At 44.8% G+C, this 23,462-nt stretch overlaps 1 protein-coding gene across 11 annotated transcripts in view; it reads left to right on the plus strand.

Moving 5' to 3' along the window:
• CELF4 (CUGBP Elav-like family member 4) overlaps nt 1–23,462 on the plus strand; it is a 730,638-nt gene that overhangs the window by 592,872 nt on the left and 114,304 nt on the right. For 7 of the 11 annotated variants that reach the window (XM_069774870.1, XM_069774868.1, XM_069774865.1 and 4 more), the window contains exons 4-5: nt 17,235–17,363; nt 22,213–22,292. In XM_069774870.1, coding sequence (XP_069630971.1) covers nt 17,235–17,363; nt 22,213–22,292 — 209 coding nt within the window. The remainder of the gene's footprint in view (nt 1–17,234; nt 17,364–22,212; nt 22,293–23,462) is intronic. The other 4 variants (XM_069774869.1, XM_069774871.1, XM_069774863.1 and 1 more) reach the window with 1 other exon arrangement.

Consider the following 23,462-nt stretch of genomic DNA (forward strand, 5'->3'; position numbering starts at 1 on the left):
AAGCAAACTGTGATGCTGACAGTTGCTCTGCCTGTTGTCCTTGTAGTAAGACTTGACCCCTCTCCAGGACACACATTTTAGCCAAAACACAACCTATGGGGATAGCTGCAGGGCAGCAGCAGAATGGCTTAGGCATGGCAGTTCAGCCATGGGATGGGAAGCTCCTGGGGGCAGCTCTGTGGGCATTTCCAGTACAGAGCAGGAGAGACCGGATCACTGAAAATCCCTTTTTGACGATAAGCCATGTGAGCCTCTGACTAGCCTGGGGTTAAGGGGGTTTTGGGAGGAAGAAGGAGTCATTGCTACTATATTTTTCCCTGTATGATACCCATCTTTGCTTCCTGACTGATGCTGCAGATCACTGGAGAGGGTCTTTAGCATGGGGAGCGTGCTGAGACCACGCACTGGCTCTCTGTGTCAATGTTATCGCTCGCTGTCACATTTTGAAAGAGGAAGCGAGTCTGTGCCACGCACGCAGAGAACAAAGCCCTCGCAGAGCCGTGTGAGAGTTACAACTTGTCAGCACGTCTCTCAGCCTGCCGAGGGCCAAACATGAAACACAAAAAAGGCCTGAAATGAGGGAAAAAGGGGGAAATAATAGCACAGTGAGCTCTCAAGCTTAGAAAAGGCTTGCTATAAAACAGCACCTTCGCTCTCTGTCTCTCTCTGTGTCTCCGAGTCCTGGCTACTGATGAAGGGAAGAGATGACTCCCCTTAGCACAGTTACAGTACTGTTGCAGTAATAGGGACCGGAGCCAGGTTCAGATCTGGCTTGCACAGCCCTGCTTTCTCCACATACCCCAAAAAGCATTGTTAGCCAAAAAAGCATTATTAATGGTGATGAAATCTGAGGTAGAAAGAGCCTACTGAGGGGTATGTTTTCCCACATGGACAGTGAAGCTCTAGTAGCTGGAAATTCGCCTTTCTGAGACTTGGATTTTACCCTGAATTGGGGAATTAATTTCTCCAGGTACTAACTTTGGGTAGGAATGGGATAAATGCTTTTTATATTTGCTGATCTGGCCATAGCTGTGTTGGTGGGAGAAATAATTGTATCATTGCATGGTGTATGTCTGCATTGTTGATTTATACCTACTAAAGACCTTGTTTCAGGAAGCTTTGTAGATTTGTGCTTAGTGATCATTTGGTCCAGGTGTATAATTTTCTGTTTCAAGTACTTTTGGCATGGATAATATACCATGGCAAGAGAAAGACAATAGTATGGTCAGCACCGTGCAGGGGTAAGACAAAGGACCAACTTCAGTCCACTTCTGTAAAGAGAGATGCATCTATGTAAAGGGAGTGGAGAAAACTGGCTGCAAACAGGAGACCAACATCCCCACTTCATATGGACTCCATCCTATACCACCATTTGCTGTTAATATAGTTGGTAGTATATGCATCCTTCAGGCTCTCTGGTCTGATTAAAATTAGATGAAGCAGAGCACTTACAATAGAAAATTACTTAACAAATATTTGTCTTGTTCCCATCATGGCATTGTGCTGCATCTCCTTCTTCTGGTACCCGAACTGGTAAGGTATTGAGTTCCCTCCTGTAAGACTCACCTGCTGTTAATCTTCTGTGCAGACTAAGAGATGCCCCTCCTCTTGCAATTGTTGTATGGAAGTTCATGGTGTCTGGTGCTCAGCTTTTCCTGTTTGCTGTCCTTCACGAGTTGCATAGCACAGGGTCTCAGGTACGAGCCTGGGAATGGCACGTCTAGAATCAAGTTGTGGTTTAAAGCCAAGAGTTTATCTAACTCTTCAATGAGCAAGGAGACAAGTTCATTAAGCCTGAAGGAAAACAAAAAGACAATAATGGTCCTTCAGAGAGTGCAGGACCACCCAGCAATATCACTTTTACACAAGCAGAGCCCTGAGTCAGTCAGTAAGAGTTAAAAAGTAGTGTTGGGCTGATCTGTGAAGGATTTAAAAAGACCAGTGGAAAGAAGGAACTCAGCAAGGAGACAGGCAATGCAGGATTTGGCCCTGAGCACTCCCATGTCCCTGCATGCTAGGGAAGAAAATGGTGGAGAAAAGCTCTGCTCATGCAAGCCACTGATATGTCGTATACGTCCACTACAGCCAATGCACGTTTGCTGTGAGTTCAGAAAACAGTAGCGACGATCAGAGTCGTGGGACTGTCCCCACAGGCCTGTCAGGCAAGGGCTGACTAAACCATGTGAGCTGAGAGGTCCCATGCCTTCTTCTGGCCAAGCTCACCCCTGAAACCCACCTGTAAATGGAGCTAACAGCAGTGCCAGTGCCTGGAGTAAACTGCCTCTGCAGCAGGAGGCTGTTTATGAACTATTCTTTACTGCTGGCATAGCACCCAGCTCATTTTCACCTTTCTTAAAGGTTAACCTCATTTCCCTCTATTAGTTGGTTTTAGCGAATGCCATTTGGCGCGGCAGTTAAAGAGCTCTGTCAGCGGATGGAAATGACAGTGGCATTTAAAGCCAGTCGGAGTTGAGAGTTGGGGGGGTGGGAGGGGGGGTGGAAGAAATAATCTTCAATAAAACGTTTGCAGGGGGATGCTAAGTGACATCAAAGGAGTCTCACTTTCCCCAGTGGGAGGAGAGATCTTCAGCTCAATGCACTGGTTAGGACAGGTCTCCCCTGAGTTTGAAACCAGCCCAAAGCCAGGGAGACAAAGTGCCTGGGGTGCTCCAGAGCAGGGCACAGGACATCCCATGTCTATGGGTACCTTCTTGCTGGGTCCAGAAGGCCTTGCTTTCAGCCAAGTGTGTGCTGAATATTGCTTTCACTAAAAGAAGGTTCTTCTGTGAGTGTGTTGGTTATAAATTTTATTGCAACCCCTGCGTCACGTGCTGCCATTGCTGCCTGGCGTATCAGGCCACACCGTCTGGTTACAGTTTTCCTGCCTTCCCTCACTGCTCTGTGCTTCTGTTTTAAAACCTGGGGTCAGTCTTGCAGGAAAGTCTTCCACTCAGAAGAAGGCTGAGTTTTGCCTGTGCTGGAGATTCCACAGGGGTTTGTTTTTCTTTTCCTTATTGCAACAGAGTGGTGAAAGGAGGTTAAGAAAACAGGCCAAATCAGGGAAATACATACAGACCCCCAAACCTTAGCACAAAAAAGTTTTGATGGGCATTGATAAAGGCTCTGCTGTCCTGCTCCGTCCTCACCAGACCTCCCCTGGCATGGGTGTAATACGCTGTTCTGCATCAGGGAGAATCTGCAATACCCAGCAGCAGTAGTGACACGCTGAGCAGCAGTTCAGCAAGCCGAGGGTCTGATCCAAAGCCTGCAAGGCTCTGTGGCACTCTTTTTCATTAACTTCAATAAGCTTCAGCTCCAACCCTGAATCCCCGATGTTTATTTCAAGCACTGGTGTAGCATCACTGGAATATAACATTCCTTTGCATACGCACCTTAGGGTAACAGTCTAAATGAGTATGTGGATAAGTCAAGCCAGATCCTGCCAGGCGGCATCCTGAAGCAGACCCATTCAGTTCCTGGGTCATTTGTTGAGCTGGCCAAAGCATTTCAAAGGAACGGTTACCTAGCCGAACGTATAGTTTTGTAAAAGGCAAAGCGTTCCCCTGGAACAGGTCTGTTTCAATGAGATTTTTGCTAGAGGACATTTTTTTTTAAATTAATGTATTGAGTTCTCATTTCAGGAGGTACAAACCTGTGATTTTAACAGGATCTTTTTGATTAATTTTGTTTCAAGTCTGTATTGTATTAAACCATTAAGAACATAAGAGCTTCCATTTTGGGTTAGACCAAAGGTTTGTCCAGTCCAGCATCCTCTGCTCCAGCAGTGCCCATTAGAAAGAGTAAGAACAGGGCTTTTCTAAAGAGTGACCGTTTCCTTAGTATCCTCTGGCTTCCAGCAGACAGAGGTTTAGTGACTAAGATAGATTTTGCAACTGGATCTTCATGTTTAATAGGAGTGAGTGGACACAACCACCACTGATCTGTCTCATTCTCCTTGGAGCTAATTTATGACTTTTGCATTCAGCAACATCCCATGGCAGAAACATCTTTCATTTATTCATATAGTGTGTGAAAATGTACTCTTTTGTCTGGCTGAAAACCACAGCCATTCTGCTTTATATATTTTATGTTTTGAGGCTATTAAGACAAAGTCTTTTTATTCCTCTGAGACAATACCCTGTAACATTTCACAACTGAAGAATTTCCATTTCACAAGAACTTTGGCCTCTCCAATTCAAAGTGGAAGCACATTTTTTGAGACATCAGTATTTCCCATAGAAAGAAAATTCCATTTTTCATCCCATTTCAGTCATTTCGCTATATCACTGTAATTGAGGGTGACAGCAACAAAAATAATAATAATAAAAAAACCAAACACCAAAACCAACAAAAAAACTACTTAGGCACCCTGGGAAGAACTGGCGAGAATGAATGAAAGTTTCGCAGCAGCAGTTTCTTCCTCTCAGCTGGGCTAGGGGAGTCACAAGGACAGGTTAGGGGGATCAGTCATGCCAGCCTCATCACACCGGCACTATGTCATGCCCCCACCTTATAGTTTAAATGCCTATAAGGCAGATGGTATTCCACATAGGATAGGAGTGCAATTCTCACCTTCATTTTTATCTATGAAATCCCCAGACTGGGACTTCCACCTAGGTAATGTGGGACTAGTTTAAGCAAAGATACACCTTCTTTTTAGGTGATCTGCCTTCTGGGGGGAAAAAACAATGCTTTTAAGGTCTCCTTGCAGTCACTGGGATGTCTGAAGGGTTAAACAGGTGGATCCCGTTTAAGTTCAGATCTTGAACTAATCACCTGTAAGTGGGCATAGGCACTGCATGCCCAGCTCCACTGCTCACATCCATACTCAAGTCCTTACAAGATTTAAGCTCTTGCTCTATAAAGCACAGTGAAATTATGTTTTTATTTCCAACCTCCTTATTTTTCTGCTTACAATTATAGGCAAGGCTGTCTCTTTCTACGCTTATGTACACAGCCTGGCACACTCCACTTTTGATTTTAGCTGAGGATTCCAGGTACAAGCATCAAACAAATAATACACAAAACTTCTGTGTGAAATACGGCTTTGTAACTGAAGTGAGCATTAGGCCCGGAGCTGTATGATGTAGGAAAGGTGTTATTGAGACCTATGAGACATGCTGCTTGGATTCCTTTATTATTATTGTATTCTTTTGCCTCTCCTTCATTTTCTTTGTTTGTAGACAAGGGGATGGAGAGGGAGAAAGCCAGCAAGTTTATAAAAGCAAGAGAGAAAGGAGTTGAGGCATTTTGTGGAGATCTTTAATGACATTCTGTATAATTTGAAAGTGGGGAGGGAAGGGGGGAGAGAAAAAGGGAATTAGCAAAAAAACTGGCAAAAGAAAAGTGGAATGTGGAGAGAAGCGTGTGGATGAATTTTAATGCAATCAGAAAGCTGTAATAATGGTAATAAAGGAATATATTCAGACGTCAAGAGAGGGAGAAGGGAACAGGACCCGCGACGCCAGAATTTAAATTAGACATAGGCGTATAATTCTTTTTTCTTCCCCCCCTTTCTTCAAATGAAGGAAATGGAATTTTTAAGCACAGCGAAAGAGGGATTAACAATTGGCAGGTTTTCAGCCCTTTGTCTTTTGGCGAATCCCATTTAATCACCGTCTTTAATATTAAGGAGGCTGTGGCCATGCGGGGCTGTCTCAGGCTTGGGGGAAAAGGGATGATATACAGAGGAAAAGAGAGATAACACTTAGGTTCAGGCAATTGTGAGGAAGTGTTTCAATTACCTCCACTGAAGTCTTTAAAAACTGAAGTTTAATTTGATCTGAAATGTCGTCACAGCTCCTGCAAGAGAAAATATGTCCTTCCCACCCCCCTTCCTGCCCATGTCATTGCTGTTTCAATAGTCCTCAGTGCTCAAGGCTGGAGTGCTACCACAGATTAATGTCCTGGCCTTCTAGGCTTCTGGAAAGGGTTTCAAAGCCCCGACAGGTCACCAGTGAGATGAGTTTAGGAACTGAAACTTATTTTCCTGACATACCAGCCTTGACACCACTGACCCTGCGGAGTTTGTCAAGAAGCTTCTAAGCTTTGCTCTGAATGAGCGTGAAAACCAAATGGCCCTTCAGGCTCAGCCTTAGCCTTATGTGGCCACAGAGTAAAAAGGGGATGTTACACATAGGAATTAAGTTGTGTTAAATTCCCCAGAACTAAAGGCTGTAGGAGTTGTTTTCAAATCTGAGCTGCCTCTGAAAGATGAGTGTAAAAGCGTGATTCAGTGTTCGTTTGAGGTGTCATTTGGTAGTACAAGACAGTCTTCTTCACCTCCTTCTTCTTTGGGAAATCCACCAAGCTGGGCCAGGGAAACAACTGTAGATTTGCAGGAGGAAGAAGCCCAAACACTCATGGAAAACCCTGCAAAGTTTAGTTACAGCACAGCTCCACACCTCTGCACTTCGACGCTGGGTCTCCTCATGTGCTTTTCTCCCATGAACATTTCCAGGGGTGTTCCTGGGAAATGGGAGCTGTAAGCACAGGCTGCTAGTATCTAGGGAAAGAGCCATGATTTCTTTTCATGATTGGAAGGCTGACTTGAATTCAGATATTCTTCCTATTGTGGAGGGATGGTGAAGAGAAAGTTGGTGTTTGGGCTATATGTTGAATTTAGAAAGATCAGATTTTGACTCCTGAGTCTTTTCTTAAAAAGCATCACCTCATGAATCATTCTCAGAAATATTCCAATTGGGTGTTTCAGCTAATGAATAAACTTGGAAGAATCATGATCTGCCAGAGTCTTTGTGCTTTGCATGACAGCAGGTTTTAGACTGCTCTCACCACCAGCTTTCCCAAGCAAGGGCTGCTAATAAAGTGGGTCATTGCGAATTGTTTTCCCAGCTCAATATCAAACACCATAAAACCTGTCATTTAAGATCTGCAAAGGGAATAGCATCTCTTGGCAATGGACAGTTGTGACGGCGCTGTTCAGCAAGTCAGAACTACTGATATTTGTCTTGGGGTTATAATATTCTCAGCTGTACAAGAAGAGTCTGCTGTTAAAAGAATCATTTAGGCTATGTCTTCATGGCAGGGTTTGCTTGGCCTGTTGCCCAAGTTTTGTCCATAACCTATCTGCACAGAGGAAGCCTGAATGTGCTTTCATCTTAACTGTCTAGATGAGGCTGTAGGTTTAAGGTTGGATTTCACTTCAGTACAGGTAGACAGCAGGTCTTGCCACAGGAGCACAGCCCACCCAAGCCCAAAGAGCATTCATACTCCTGGTTTGAACTGTCTTCTCCATCTCCTTCCATTTTTTGTCCTAGCTCTGCACCTTATCTGTCCTGCTCATATGCTGGCTCTCCCAAACCATTTCTGGATATGGTTTAGCAGCTGAGGAACTTCCAGTTCCCTGTCAAGCAGCTCTCTCTGCTCAGGAGGATAAGACTGTTGTATGGATGAGGACCCCAAAAGTAGAGAACAGACCCAGACACATTTAATTTAAAAACATAATCTTAGACCTTGGGTTCAGCAGTTGGCAACATGTTAAATTTCTTTCCAGTTGCTCATAGGGCCAACAGCAGATCACTCTGGCACTGTCTTTAGGGATCACACTGCTGCAGGACATGAAAACGTTTCCCTGGAAGATGACTCCAAGATCCACAGTCATTGTCATTTGCAAAAGCAGGGCTTTTCATTCAGAACCAAACCCTGCCTTGATTTACTCCCCACCATGCTCCTCTTGCATGCAAAACAGGTCAGGGAAGCTCCAGCCACTTAAATCTCATAGAATCCATCAGAGGGTTCAGCCATAGATCTGAGCGCCAGCCTGCCAGGTGCCTTTCATTACTACTGCCGGACCTCCCTGTATTCCTGGCTTTTGGCAAACCCTGAGGAACCTCAGCAATGCCTGATTTTGCCTGGCACAAGAACCAATTATTCTTTTTGCATATGGGAAACTGAGGCTGCCTTTTGCACTGGGTAATTTATGTAGCCCACATTTCCACTGAGGCTGCTGTCCTTGGCAGAGATGTATTGTAAGTATCTACACTCTCATGAGACCCCACCTGGAGTACTACATCCAGCTTTGGGACCCCGAGCATAAGAGTGATATGGACCTGTTGGATTGAGTCCAGAGGAGGGCCACGAAGGTGATCAGGGGGCTGGAGCACCTCTCCTGTGAAGACAGGCTAAGAGAGTTGGGGCTGTTCAGCCTGGAGAAGAGATGGCTCCAGGGAGACCTTCTAGCAGCCTTCCAGTACCTAAAGGGGGCCTACAGGAAAGCTGGAGAGGGACTTTTTACAAGGGCATGTAGTGATAGAACAAGGGGTAATGGCTTTAAACTGAAAGAAGGTAGACTTAGGTTAGATGTAGGGAAGAAATTCTTCACTGTGAGGGTGGTGAGGCACTGGTACAGGTTGCCCCGAGAAGCTGTGGATGCCCCATCCCTGGCAGTGTTCAAGGCCAGGTTGGATGGGGCTTTGAGCAACCTGGTCTAGTGGAAGGTGTCCCTGCCCATGGCAGGGGGGTTGGAACTAGGTGATCTTTAAGGTTCCTTCCAACCCAAACCATTCTATGATTCTATGGTTTAGTAACAGTAACTACACAGTCATCCATCTCTCTGGTACCAGAAATAACAAATCACTCTAAGGTAAGAGTCATTTTGCCTTCTACAATATCTCAAGCATGGCTTGAGGTGGGACCCAGGAGTCCCAAATACCAGTTTGAAATCTACAGACAGGAGCTTTGGCCAAGCTCTTGCATATCCTCATGGGTCCACTCTTCCATAACTGGATCAGAAGTGATTTCCACTCTTTTCTAAAACAAGACCTAGGGCCTTCCTATTGAAAGTAGTTTGTGGCATGTTCAGAATAAACAGAAGGAAGAGGTTCCTAACACAATGTATGATTAAGCTGCAGAACATCTTGCTGCAGGATGTGGTGGCTGCTTACAGTTTGCACGGGTTCAAAAGCCCACTGAACAATTACATCAAAGAAAGACACTTCAAAAACTATTACAAATGAAAAAAACACTGCAGACTCCAGAAGTCCCTAAACTGTAGAACACTGGAGTCTAGGAGAATATTTGGGGGGATTAACAAAATTGGTCCCCCTGTTCTTGTACTCTTTCCTAGACATCCACAACTGACTATTGCCAGAGGCAGCACACCAAGTCAGACAGACCTGCTGTCTCTCATAGAGCTGTTCTTTCACTCTGTATACAGGATCCATTACCAAGTCAAGGCTCAGAGTGCAGCCAAGCAATTAAATAAGAGAAATCCTCCCAAATAAGTTTTTCAGATGCAACAGTGAAGAGTAACGCACCTGAGGGATGAAGATTCCTTCTTTGTGCAGGAGAATTATGCTCCCACACCTGGGCTTATATTAATTTGCGCTTGTCCCCATCACACAGCTGTTCAGATTAGATGTTATTCTCTCTAGCCCGGGTGTCTCAAAGCCTCTGTCTCCAGCAGCCAGAGACCAGCAGCTGTGCAATCATATCTGCTAACGTATGGGATATAAAGAATCTGTTAAGTAAAACCAAACCAGGGAGGGAGGAGGGGAAGAGATCAGCACAAAGAAATCACTCCTGCTAAGATGTGATTAGGGATGCCCCACAACACCCAGCTGCAAGGAACAGGTGAACTCAGCAAACATTTTAAAGCCTGCAGCAGAATTAGCCCCTTGTGGGTGTTGTTTGATATGGGGAGGAGGAGTGAAAAGGGGGGAAATAGGAGTCTGTGCAGGTGGAAGGAGGGTTTGGTTGTTATTGTTTGGAGTTAGGTAGCGGTAGGTTTCTGTTGTTTCCAGAGTGGGTTGGGCTTTTGGTTGTTGTTGTTGTTTTTTTCCCCCATCCTAATTTTTGAAACACCTCCATTTTGCAAGGTTCATGTATTTTCCAGCAAGGTACCATGGAGAAGATAATTAGCTAATTTACAATTAGCTACAACAGAATTCGTAATCGCTTCCCCTGTGGAAAGGGCTGTAATCATCATCACAGAGCTGTAGGACTGCTGTGAAAATGGCAATAGGAGTGTGCAGCCCAGGCCTCAGGAAATGCCCTGCTTTTAGCCTATTGATCCACCTGATTAGCAGAGGTTGAGGGGAGTGATGGGGCACTCCAGCTCGAGAGGGGAGCTGATTTGAGCTTGCAGATTTGAGTTCAGAGCTCAATCCAAACTTCCATAATGTTCAGGGCACCTGCGGCTCACCCCTTTGCTCTATAGCTCCTCCTTTCTTCTTTGGCCTGAGGAGGATACCTTGTCCATGATTGTCTAAAAAAACCACCCCAGATTTATAGCTCTTTTTCACCACTGTGATGTTGGCAGATTCTTGACGCCACTGCATGGACTTGGGGCTACTGGTGGATGAAAAGGTGGAGAAGCGCCAGCAATGTGCGCTCACAGCCCAGAAGGCCAGCCATGTCCTGGGCTGTATCAAAAGAAGCATAGCCAGCAGATCAAGGGAGGTGATTCTCCCCCTCTACTCCACTCTTGTAAGACCCCACCTGGAGTACTACATCCAGCTTTGGGATCCCCAACATATGAAGGACATAGACCTGTTGGACCGAGTCCAGAGGAGGGCCACGAAGATGATCAGAGGGCTGGAACACCTCTCCTATAAGGAAAGGCTGAGAGAGTTGGGGTTGTTCAGCCTGGAGAAGAGGCAGTTCCAGGGAGACCTTCTAGCAGCCTTCCAGTACCTAAAGGGGGCCTACAAGAAAGATGGGGACAGACTTTTTAGTAGGGCCTGCTGCAATAAGACAAGGGGTAATGGTTTCAAACTAAAAGAGGGTAGATTCAGACTACATATAAGGAAGAAATTCTTTACTTTGAGGGTGGCAAAACACTGGAACAGGCTGCCCAGACAGATGGTAGGTGCCCCATCCCTGCAAACATTCAAGGTCAGGTCGTACCGGGCTCTGAGCAACCTGATCTAGTTGAAGGTGTCCCTGCTCATTGCAGGGCGGTTGGACTAGATGGCCTTTAAAGGTCCCTTCCAACCAAAACCATTCTGTGATTCTGTATGATTCTATGATGGACACCCTCAGCATCACCTCCTCTCCCCTCTCTGCCGAGGATCATTCAGCAGAGTGGGCAAGGAAGATCTGCCCTGCCTCTTGTATCCTCTCTGGTAGATGTGCCACTTGGTCCTATGCACTGGCATTTTCTTCTTACCCACACCTGCACACAAAACTTCTTTGGGCTGCTCATTTGTTCTGTCATGGTGCCAAGGAGATAAGCTTAAAGGCCTTCCCAGTGCCTGGACTGAGGCACCGCAGCTGGTCCCTCGCTATGTGTGCAAGCAATGTTTGGGGAGAAGGGGAATAGCAGCAGGGACAAATAATTATTAGCTATATAAATAATGGAATTAATTAGCATCTGGTTTCTGAGACAAAGCCGTACAGCAACCTGGTCCTGATGCTTAGAAAGCCAAAGGCATTGAGTAACATCAGAGAGCTGCTCTGGTGAATACCATGCACATACAGAAGATGGTTGTTCCCATACAGAAATATGCAAACATTAGTTTTGTCCTTGCATGAAGAAGCACACACTCTATCCGTGTGTGATGCCCTGGCAATGAACTCGGGATGAAACAGGGAGGCTCATAGGTTTTAGAATAAGGGGTTTCATGGCTAGAAGGGACCATAGTGATCTTCTGGTTTGCCCTCCTGATTAGCCTGGGCCATGAAGGTGGTAGATCTGTCCGTCTTTATTTCCAAGGCCTTGGATGTGATGTTCTAGATGGTAAAGCTGGCTTACGCTTTCCTGATACAAGGATTCAACCTCTTTGTTTTGTATGAGGAATACGAGAACACAAGTGTATTTATATACTCTTATCTAAATGTACCCCCACGCACACACATACATTAGCAAGAGCTATCTGGATAAACACAAACCTGTGTCATGTCTCTCTGTGAGTGACCCTAATTTTCCCCCAGTCCCTCCACAATTGCTGTGATTCTTGTTCTTGTCCTCTTGCTTCACAGAGGGTCAAACATCCTGCATCTCATTGTCTCTTCTGTCTCTTTAATTAGTGCCCATCCTCCCCCTTCTCCCCCTCACTCCCATGTCCCCCCTTCCCATCTCCTCTCAGCACTTGGTTTGCAATGCTCTATTATTTCACCTTTCACACGTGTCGTCTCTTTCGCCCAGGCCCGTCTGACACCTCTGCCTTACACTTATCATAGAAACATAACATTTAAATACAAATAGAACAGGGAATAATTTAACCCCTATTTGCACTGGAGAAGGTGCCAAGGCTTTGTATAAACACAGCCGGGGAGATTTATAGATGCTGTATATTTATCTGACAAGTTGCGTTTCTTTACCACTGTGCCTTGCAGCCAGCTTTTCCTGACAGGCACAAGCCTCTGTTGCTGGCAGAGTGGTCAAGAAGAGGGAAGCCTGGTTTCACAGGGATATTGGAAATGTCACCAAGGTGATATCTCAGGGAACTCTGGTTTGCCATTGCTGAGGCGTTTCTCTCCCTGCCTGTCCTCCTGCGAGGAATGGGGGGTGCCGGCTCCTGTTGTTGCTGTGGTTGGTTTTTTCATGGCAAAATGGGGTAGACTCGGGGTGAACTTAATTTTCAGTATTATCAGAGTGCCTCAGGGAGCCCATGGCAAGGACCTCGTGGTGCACCAGTGAAAACCTCCTCTGCGCTCCTGGGCACCACAGCACAGAGAAATAGCTATCCATGGTTATTTCCATGGGCCTAGCAGGCATGATGGACTCAGGTTTTGGGAAAGACTGATAATGGGGTGAACACTAATGAGGGAAAACAAATATGTGGGGAGAAGAAGCTTACATGGACACCGCATTCAGCCCCCACACTGCGGGGCAGTGTCACTGCTCAGACTGCTGCTGTTAAGAGCTGCCTCCACAGTGAGGTTAGTGAGGTTTATTCACTAACCTGTAGTATTTGGGTATGAGAGAGAAATGGAAACTGTCACTTTGGTGTGTTAATAGACAGAAATTTGGACAGGCTGTTCCTGACCAAAGCAAAGAGGAGATGCTCAGATGTGCATCGGTACTTAGTGCACGGCCATGTGTGGCCTTGAGGAAGCTGCATAGAATAGGTTTTCATCACAGCTATCCTTGGACATGCTAAGTAAGCTCACTGTCTTGATTTCCCTCATAGGGAGGAGATAGAGGCTGCTCCTCATGGCTGCCCACCTCAGTTGTGTAAGACAGGATGGTACCACTCACCTCCCATGGCTATGGCCCAGCTTAGGCTGGAGAACACGGTCATGCCCACAGCTCATGTTGGGGGCATCCCAGATGATGGGCTCGTGCCCAGCCTCTTTTTGTCCATCTCTTCTGGCCCTTGACAGTGGTATTTCTGTCTTGCTTGACTGTGCATTCACTTTGCCCTGGGGCCCAGTGCGGCGACTGAATTAAGCGCTCAAGCTCTCTGTACAAGATTCCGTTTATTTCACAAAAGGATCAAACTTATATATGTTTCAACAAAGATCTAGAAAGAACTAACGGCATACGGCCAATACTACTAACACAGGAGCACATATCTGGCTCAGCTGGGATGTTTGCCAGTCCTCAAAACAGTTGAAGATAAAAACATTCCATACACATACTCGTGACTGTCTTCAGCCACATCTTCCCAGGCCTACACAAGGCCATCCTCCAACCTGACCTTGTAAAACTAGTTCTTCAAAGGCTTGGCAAACATGCAGCACAGCAAATTCTAACATTCACTCTTGAAAACAAACGCCAGGTGTTCCAAGCTGCTCCCACATCCCAGGTCTTAGGGGGCCTGGTTTGAAGGGTTTTTTACCCCTCAGTCCCATAATCTGAAATGTGGATGAGAGCATTGAGCTTGATAATGGAGGTCACGGGGGACTGAGTCTGCCCAGTGCTTTGAAATTCAGATGTGGGTCCTGAAATGCCTAGACTTGGGATAGCATCTCTCTGAAAAAGGAGGAAGCATGGGACTCAGCGGGGTGGTATGGGTGGTAGGGATGGACCCTACACCCCACAGACAGGCAGAGCTTAGGGACAGCTTGATCTGGGGACTGCTCCAGGTTTGTGTGCAGCCTAAACCTCTGGTTTCTGTAGGATGTAGAGTGGCTTGAGCAATGGTACAGCAAGGTACTGCCCTCCATGCTCATTTAAGGGCAGTGGAAAAGTCTGGTGGGGAGCACCTGCAATGTGCACACATGCTCAGACATATCCCACTGACACCAGTACACCCTCTCTTCATTTTATTCTGTCAGTCTCATGGCCTTGTTCAGACATATTTATAAAGCAGAAGTATTTGCCCTGGTGTGTCATGTCAGCTTTTTGTCTGGGACCTGGAAGACCAGTGTATGGGAGCACTCAGAGTGTAAGAAAGAGGCTCATACAAGCCCATTAGAGGATAAACTCATTAGTGAAGACCTGGAACATACTTAATGGTCCCAGCTGCTGGACCCTTCCCTTTCTCTTCCCAGCTGAGATGTGCGAGGGGCATTGCTAAAACACACTGCTGAGCTCCCTGTCAGGGCTGGGACATGAAAGGTAAATGCAGCACTTTGTTAGAAGAACCTCTCAGAGAAAAAAGCTTGTTAAACTGACTCATTTTTTTATCAGCTGAGTGTGTGATTGTGTAGATTTCTGAGGCGGCAGATGTGACAAATGACTCCCTTGACAACCCAAGGCGCAGTTTTTCAGGAGGGAGACAGGGCGCTGATTTGAAGACAGGGCTGGAGGTGATGTCCAGGCAGTGCTGAGCCCTGGCTGGCCATGGGGAGCCCCTTCATGCCACCTGCCCTGGAGCAGCTGGACCAGCAGCCCCTGGGAAACGTGGTCCTCACCATTGGCAGAGCTTGTTCTTGGTGGTCTGATGGCCATCTTGTGGGCAGCTCACCAAAGCACCACTTCTGCCAGCCAGTCAGCTCTAGGGACAGGCATCACTACACCTAGTGTCCTGCAGAGATGCAGAAAAGGGGGCTAAAATAAATAAATTAAAAAAATTAAAATAAAATAGAATATAAAATCAAGTGGTTCCTAAAACACCTGGTTTTAGTTTTTCATAAACTAAACCAGACAAGGCAGTTTCAGGCCAGTTCCACACTAGAGAGTTTTGCTGACAGAGGAGGGATGTGATTTTTTTTTAATGATATATTTATATTAGCAAAAAGCCTGGTGAAAATACAGTTACACAGCTATAGGAGCACTTTTGCTGATGCAGCTTATTTGAAACAGGGGAAACTGTATAAAGTACAATATAACAGATGCTTCCTCTGTGCTGGAAGAATTTACTAGACACAAAGCTTTTTGCCAGTGGTGTTCCCAGTTCATTCCCACTGCTCTGCCCCTTTCCTAAAATACCTGCCATCTTCCAGGACAGCTGGTCTCATTCACTGGGTGGGTTTTCCTCCAATATCTGGACATCCATTGGAGTTTGGACTGGGCTCTTTCGCCAAGGCTTTGTCTAGCCCTAGATTGAAAGATGCCCTACAGAGCCCACACTCAACTTCAGTAGCTGCCTCTCTAAGGCTTACCTCACCTCTGAGAGTCTCTTTTGCAGGTCACTTTGGCCATCAAGAAAACAAACGTTTCAGATGTCCAAAGCACCTTCTCTTGAGGTGGACACAATCTACACGGTGTTAGTTAGGGCTTTGTGCATCATTAAAGCCTGAACTTTGTGTTGCCAGCAAAGACCTCGAAAAGTCCCTTTGCTTAATCAATTTCAATATAAAGTAGGCATATTTCTTGCTTTAACGTGTCTACCAGAAAGATATTCCTGTTTTTCTCCCCTATCAGAAATCCACATGTACCCTCCTCAGCCTACTTTTCCTGCCATTTCAGCAGCCTAACTGAAGACAACATAACTCCTCGTTTTCTGCGGGCAGTACATTTTTCATTTATGTGGATAGCTTGACTGCAGGATTGAAAGCTCCTAATATCCTCACTCAATATCCACTGCCTGAAAAATTATTTACATCCAAGGCTAATTTGCCAATTTGCAGGTGCATCTTGGAGAGGGGAATTTTGATCAAACACTGGTTGAAGCAGAACAGGTTGCCTACACCAATGACTTCTTGATGAACAAAAGTGACATAAATCTTCCAACTAGTCAGCCAGAAAAGGGTTGTTGCAAACCAATATTTTGTTCAGCTTTATGTTAACATGTGCATTAAAAATAAATAAATTAAAAGAATCAAACTATTTATTTATTTATTAACATATATTTATTCAAATTGGTTACATCTGCTCTGTAAACTGCTCTGAAAAAACTTCTTGGTTCACACATTTACATAGTGTTTAATGCATGATAAATAAGACATTTATGAATCACGTGCAAATGGCCTGTTTATATACCCAATGTAAACTATGTACATTTCTTCTTTTCTTGGTGTAATGGTGCTGGCCTCTGAACATAAACCTGATCTAGCGGCATCACTCAATGCCCTCTGAGATCTTTCTACCAACTCAGCAATCATTAGTTTGGTCTGTTTTCACCACCATTTTCTGCAGGTGTTTCATTCTGGACTGAAGATCCCCATACTTGGTGTAAGGCCAAGTATAAATAGCCTTCCTCATTCAAAATACAATTATCTACTAGCAGACCATGTCCTGCTTTGACATGAAATACCACCTGCTTGAGCTATCATCTCAGATATTAGTAATCATATAAGTTAACTTTTTGTTTCAAAAACTTTGGGCTTATTTCAAATGAACTTTAAAAATATATTTAAAAACTCATCCAAACTTGTAGGTATGTGTCTGTGAGTGGGTATGAATGACAAATCTCCATTTACAGGCTGTGGCTTCCATTATAACTTGATTTAAAACAACTTACGATGTTAAACATTTTTTTCCTGCAATTTGTTTAGAATTGTGAGGGCTACTAACATGTTATTTTTCATCTGGACTTTATTTCTATATGCTCTCTTTATCCACATTCCTCTTGGATAGCAGTCTAAGCAATGTTGTCATTTCAGTCACTGCAAGCTAACTGCAAAAATTGATGAAAAAAAGCTGATTTGGAAGACTTTGGTGCCTAGATTTTGAGAAGCAGTTAAAGATTTTATACATAACCAAACCTTCTGGGTTTTTGTTTGGTTGGTTGGTTAGTTTTTTAAATTGCCAAATTATTTTCAAGTACTCATTGAAAGTCAGATGCTATTATGGTTTTTCGAGCCAGCCACCTGAAAAGACTAGCAGCTTCTGAAATATGTCACCTCAATGAAATCACCGTTTGTTTTGCATGTGATACTGAGCCATCTTGGCTTTCACATTCCTCCTGAAATATGGTAAGCATCTCTTTATTTTGTTCCAGAAGACAGAAAACTCTTTGTGGGCATGCTCAATAAGCAGCAGTCAGAAGATGACGTGCGCAGGCTATTCGAGGCATTTGGCAACATCGAGGAGTGCACAATCCTACGGGGACCTGATGGCAACAGCAAAGGTAAAGTGGTGGCTTGTGCCAAGCTAGATACACTCTCAGTGTATATATCATCTTCTCGTGTGACAAAGTCACTATGTAGCCGCCAGGACAGCATCTCTTCCATTAGGAGGGGTCACATTTGCCAAGGGAGGCCATTACTTTGCTGGTCACTGTCTGCTTGTGCATGACAGGAAAAAGCTGATTGCACTTAAAAACACATGCCCCTGATGAGCTTTGTCTTGCCATGTGCAAACTGGTGACTATTGTTGTTTGCTCGCAGGGCAGAGCTTTGCCTCTAAACGCTGGGCTTTTACATTCACTCATGATGTGTTCTCCCAACCCAGTTGAACAGGCCAATTCTTTCTTTAAACAAAGCCAAGGTTGCTACTTTACATCTTGACTCACCGACTCCACCATCATCTCTGCTTATTTCTCACCCACCAGCCCCAGGTCTTCCCCTTTTTCACTTGGTCTTTGCATAGATACACACTGGCCAGCGATCGCAATTGCAAGGGTACAGGTGCTGATTTAAATATTACACTCAGTGGACATTTACTGTTTGAAACATACAAATGCTTCATTGCAAAACTAGGTGCCTTACCTCCTCCTGCCACTTTTTGGCATCACTTGTTACCTGGATAGCACAAAGGATCCTCTGCCACAGCTCAGGTGTAAGAATGAGGCTTCTCTCTTCAATAGGAGGGTCATTTTTTTCCCTGTCAGTCTCTAGACAAAGTAACTTCAATTTGAATAGGAAGCCCTCTTCTCTTGACAGTATAATGCGTCCATTAAATATTGATCTGCGTATAATATATCATAAACTGTGCTGGAATGTGCAGCACCAGAGAAGAGACCAGTCCTGCTGACACAGTTCATATCTCACTGGATATTTTGACATGTGACAACATCAACCAGCATATTTTTGCAACAGGGAGGCAAAGAATCCAAATCACAGTGATACACTGGAGAAAGATATTGCTATTCCGTAAGATCACTGGCGGCCAAAAAAGACTTCACACCAGCATTACAGGGCAGCTGTTTGATATACGTCAGCAAAGTTCAGCCTTCCTGATATAGATGGCTGAAAATAAACTGTGGGCACCTTTCTTCAATTGTATGGCCACTTTAGTTTCATGACACCCAAAGACGGGGGCTGCCCCACTGGAAAGTGGTAGGCTAGGTTAGCCTAGAAGAGTTCCAACCTTCATAACAGTAGGCAGTTAAGCACTCCATTCACTGAACAAATCAGTAAATTGGCAAAAAGCAAAAACATATGTCTGTCTGCCTCCACCTGGAATTGTACAGAACAAAATCTAATGACAAAGGAGTTAAAGTAATAATAAAAGCAATAATGTCTGAGATCTGTAAGAAACAGATTCCAAAGGAGATCCAACCCACGGACTTGTATTCATACTTGTTCTATCTTTTTTTTTTTTTTTTTTTAAACAATTTCATTATAAGTCTGAATCTGAGTGGCAGCTCCATATTGCTAACCAGTTTAATTATTAGTGCTAGCGGGCTGCAGTCTCAGGCTTGCATTTCACTGAGCTGTTCAGGATCAATACTGAGCCTTGACAGAGTTAATATTACCAGCTTCCATTTGCTGGTGCTATTTCCTGAGAATGTGAAGCTCCTAATTTACACACACACAGTTACATACACGCATACACGCACACAGTCAATCCAACAGAAAACTTAAGGCTAGTGCCCTTATCTTAGGAGTCAGTCAGGCAAGCCACAACTCCCACAAAGTTATTCCCAGTCTGTAATGTTTTCCATCTGCTAGAAACCAATATGTGACACACATTGCTTGTGAGCTACTTATTTTGGGTAAAACCCATAAGGCTTTAATTCTACCTAAATTGAGATTTCAGCAGATGGTCTAAGTGCCAGATAGCAATCAGATCCCATAGACTTCAATCCTACCCAACCCATCACGTGAAGCCCCACCAGGCATCCCTATGGTGAGCTTCTAAGTCCTCCAGGTACCTCGATGCAAGCAATGCTCTCAGAAGGTACATCCCAGCTTCTGACTTCTGACAGTCCAGTCACAGCCAGAAAGCTGCCTGAACCTTGCCTGAAGCCATGGGTGATGTCCTGAGCCATGAGGCATGCCCTTCAGGGGGGCTACAGAAATACCTCCTGCATGAGTCACTCAGGGGTAGCCATGGTGGCTGGAGCATGTAACCAGGTGGCAGAAGAGCTGGGACTGAAGCATTTCTCTGCCAGAAGGGGAACACAGAGCCTGTCTCTCCTGAGAGAGGTGGGAGAGGAAGGAGCCTTCCTGCACCACTCCCAGTAAAGCTCACCAGCGTGCAGCCAGGAGTCCTCAGAAGGAGTCCTCATGTAAGGAAGCTGAAGCGGATCCAGTTAGCAAGCTATCAGGACCGACAGGGTCTACATTGCTGCTCTCTGGAAAGCCTCTTCCCCCCGCCCCCTATTCAGCAGCTGTCTACTTCAGTAACTTAGAAAGTAAAGATTTCCCATGGTAGCAGAAGTTCCACAAGAGGAGTCTTAACACCGTCTGCAATTATAACCATAGGCCCTGACTCTACAGTCACCTCCAAGCTGGCGAGATAGTAAGAGCAGCCCTTGCAGCTCTATAATCTGGAAGTAAGGAAAAAGAAAAACAAAAACCTTAAGCACATGTATCAGCACAGGTTATATATCTCTCTGTGTGTCAAAATCCCTTCAAACTCCAGATTTGCTCCTATCAAAGGGACACCATCATTCTGAGGAGAGTGGCATGACTCACATCCTCAGCTTGTGAGGTCCTGGAGTCAGTTCTGGTGACAATGGGAAGGAAGGAGGTTGTATGCACATTTAGTGTTATGTACAGAAGCCATCCCATTGAACACACAAACAAAAGGGCTAAAATGTTGGGATCTCTGCTATTGCCTTGCCACCACGCACCAGTAAAAGCTGAGTTTTCACTTGTCGTGCTACCTCAAAACATACCGAAAGCAGTAAGAAGAAGCAGTAGGAGGGATCCCATTAGCATCTTGGGCATTAAACAACATAAATGGCTGCTACTTCTTTCATTCCCACCTTTATCCAGCTCCACTGATCCGTCAGAATCCTCAGCACAGGGATGAATTTCACCTGAAGAGAGTGAAGCCTCCAACATGACAGCAACACTGCAGCCAAAAATCCTGCTCTAAATGCAATGGGTGACTGGAGCTGGAAAGCTTTTGTATATTTGCTAATCAGCATCTTCTTTTTAGAGGCAGAAAGTACAAAAGAATCTCTGCAAATAATTAAACACCCTAATTCTGGATTATCTCTGATTAATGAAGAGGAAGGCACAGCATCTCAGGAGCCTGGGAATGCTGGGCTGCGATTATGTCATAATTGATCCCTATTGTTTCCAGCTGAAGTTTATCTATCTCATTTTCTCACGATTGTCTCCTCTCAGCTCCTTATAAATTAGATCCAACTATTAGCAACAATCATTGTGCTTTTCCTGAAATACAGTCTGAGTACAGTGCTGAAAGGGTAATGCAAAGTGAAGGGCTCCTAATGTAAGTTAATTTCATATGTGTGTATTATTTTTAGAAGGGGCTATCACTGCTTTTTTTGGTCTCAATTCCATCAGCTTACAGTGATGATTTTGGGGACCTTTGGGGCTCGTTCTTCTAGCTTGCAAGTGGGGTGTTCTAATGCTTCAGTTTTCATCCTGCACTGTATGGGTCCATAAGGGTATGTGGACTTTCTAAAGATTCTACAAAGGGCGTAAAGAAGACCTGTCCCATTGCCAGGACTGGCATCCCCTGCACAGTGATCTGCAGCCCTTCAGGGAAACAGCTAGGGCTTTGCAAATTGATTAAAAACTCAAAAGTCTTTGGTAGTAATAGAAGGGGATGGAAGCCAGAACTTCTCAGATCTCTCCCAATCTGTTCCAAAAACTGCCTTAGCATATGGAAATTATTCTTCCTCTCTCTGAGTCAGTTTGCTTGTAGCTAAGAGCGTTAACTATACCTTCCCCCCACTCTAGTGGTGCATGTGACCCTTTGAAGTGTTGATCACTTCTGCACTCTGGCATATATTCACGACTGCACCTTTCGGCCCTGAAACCTTATGTAAGAGTTCAGTGTGAGATTCCTTGCATGGCAATGCAGGCCAGAGAAGCACTGCCTACATTTCTCTGATGTCCAGAGGAGAACACCTATACAGGTTCTGGCTCTGCAGCTATGAAAGACTGATTCAAATTTTGGTGGTGGCAAGATGGTAACCATCACATGCAGATCTCTCTCCCATCCCTGCTTCTTCATCAGAAACTGCCTCATGCTTTGTCAGACCAAAGCTGCTTGGAGCCAAGACAAGCTCTGAGCAGTCTGTCGTGGAGCTCTACCAGTGATACGATAAGGTACCTTGTGGGTTTGGACTAATCTGAATGCCTTCTGTACATTTGGCCTGTGGTTGCTTGTAACAAGTATGTGTAGCTTTCTGATAACTTTCACACGCTTCCTCACTGTTTCTCATAACCCCAGAGGGAGGAGCATTCAGCATTAAGTCCAATACAAATAAAAGAAAATTCATTTTCACCCAATAAATTGTAAAGTTGTGCAACAGTCTGCTCTGGAAAGCTGTGGAGGTCAAAACATAAGTGGATTCAAAATGTACTTGCTAAGTTTGTGTCCTTCAGTGCCCATTACAAGCAGTGTGGGAATTCTGGATGCAGCTTTGCTTTAAGAGCTCCTCAGGCCACTGATGACTGGACTTTGGAAAGCAATAACCAGGAGCACATTTCCTTGTTATACTTTCTCCACAACCATATTTATGGGCCAGTTCTGAGGACAGGGTACTCAGCTAGATGGACTTTCGTGGTAGCCACATAACTTTTCTTACATTCTTCTTTTTCCTCTTCCAGGGTGTGCATTTGTGAAATACTCTTCACATGCGGAGGCCCAAGCAGCCATCAATGCCTTACATGGCAGCCAGACAATGCCGGTGAGTAGCTCTGTAACACAGGCAAGTGAGGATCGGTCCAGCCTTTGCCGCCCTGTGGCCTGATTGAGGAGGAGGGATGATTTATCTACACTCTGCAACTCATCATCCAGGAAGGACGGATAACAGCTCAGGCATGCAGGGCCTTGGGTGTGCTTAACTCATCAGTGGAAAGGCCAGGATGACACTGTCATTTCACACAGGCGCAGAACCCCAAAGGGTGTTGTGTTCTGTCACCAGCAGTTTTGATGACCTGAAAAAAAGACACATCATTCACAGATGCCAAAAACATTGGGTCAAACTCACCATGAGTGTAACCTTTCTAGTTTCAGAGGGATGAATCCAGTAGAAACTTGTGTCTAAAGGCTTCTTTGTTTTCTCTCCCCAAAGAGTCCCTGCCTGTAGGTGAAGAACTTTTTGCCAGCATTCAGCAGAAAGCAGTGTGTTTGCGTGATGGCACTAGAAGTTGGAGACAAATCACGCGGTGATGGGTGCCTCTCACTGCTACTACAAAAGTGCCTACCTAGGCATAAATGTGGTCCCCTACATCCAACTTTTGAAAGACAGTCAGACCAAATACTGGATCTTCCAGGAAACATTTGAGGGATCATTCCACTTGGACAAATATCTAGTAATATGGGAGTTTGAGCTTGATAGATCAGGAAAGTAGAAACGGAGATGTATTTTCTATGCAAAATGGTATTTGTACACCATCACACAGATCCAGAGGAATGTAAGGCATTCCGCTGTCAGCAAGTAAAGACAATCTGGTCCAACATGTTTTGGTTTATTATAATGGTATATTATTTTTATTACTAATTATTCACAGTGTAAATCATGAAAGGCTAAGAAGCGTGCCGACAACTTGGAAAGGATACAGGAAAGCTCAATAAAAAATATTTAAGAGTGTAAAATCTCCCTCTCAGTAAGAGACTCTAATGTAAATTCATGAATTTATCCAAATAAGTTTAAAGTGGGCCTGGCAGATTGTCTCTAGATCTTTGCAGGGACAAAAATGGAAAATTCTTTACAGGGGAGAAGGTTTCTAAAAGTAGCAAATCATCAAGATCTCATTTTTTGGAACCCCTTCTTAGACAAATTAGCTTAAAAATGGTACATATTTACCAGTGATACTACTGAAAAAAATCTCCTTAAAGATGGGGGGGGGGTGTC

Source organism: Haliaeetus albicilla, chromosome W (genome assembly GCF_947461875.1).
Source record: "Haliaeetus albicilla chromosome W, bHalAlb1.1, whole genome shotgun sequence".
In the NCBI taxonomy this organism is placed as follows: Eukaryota; Metazoa; Chordata; class Aves; order Accipitriformes; family Accipitridae; genus Haliaeetus; species Haliaeetus albicilla.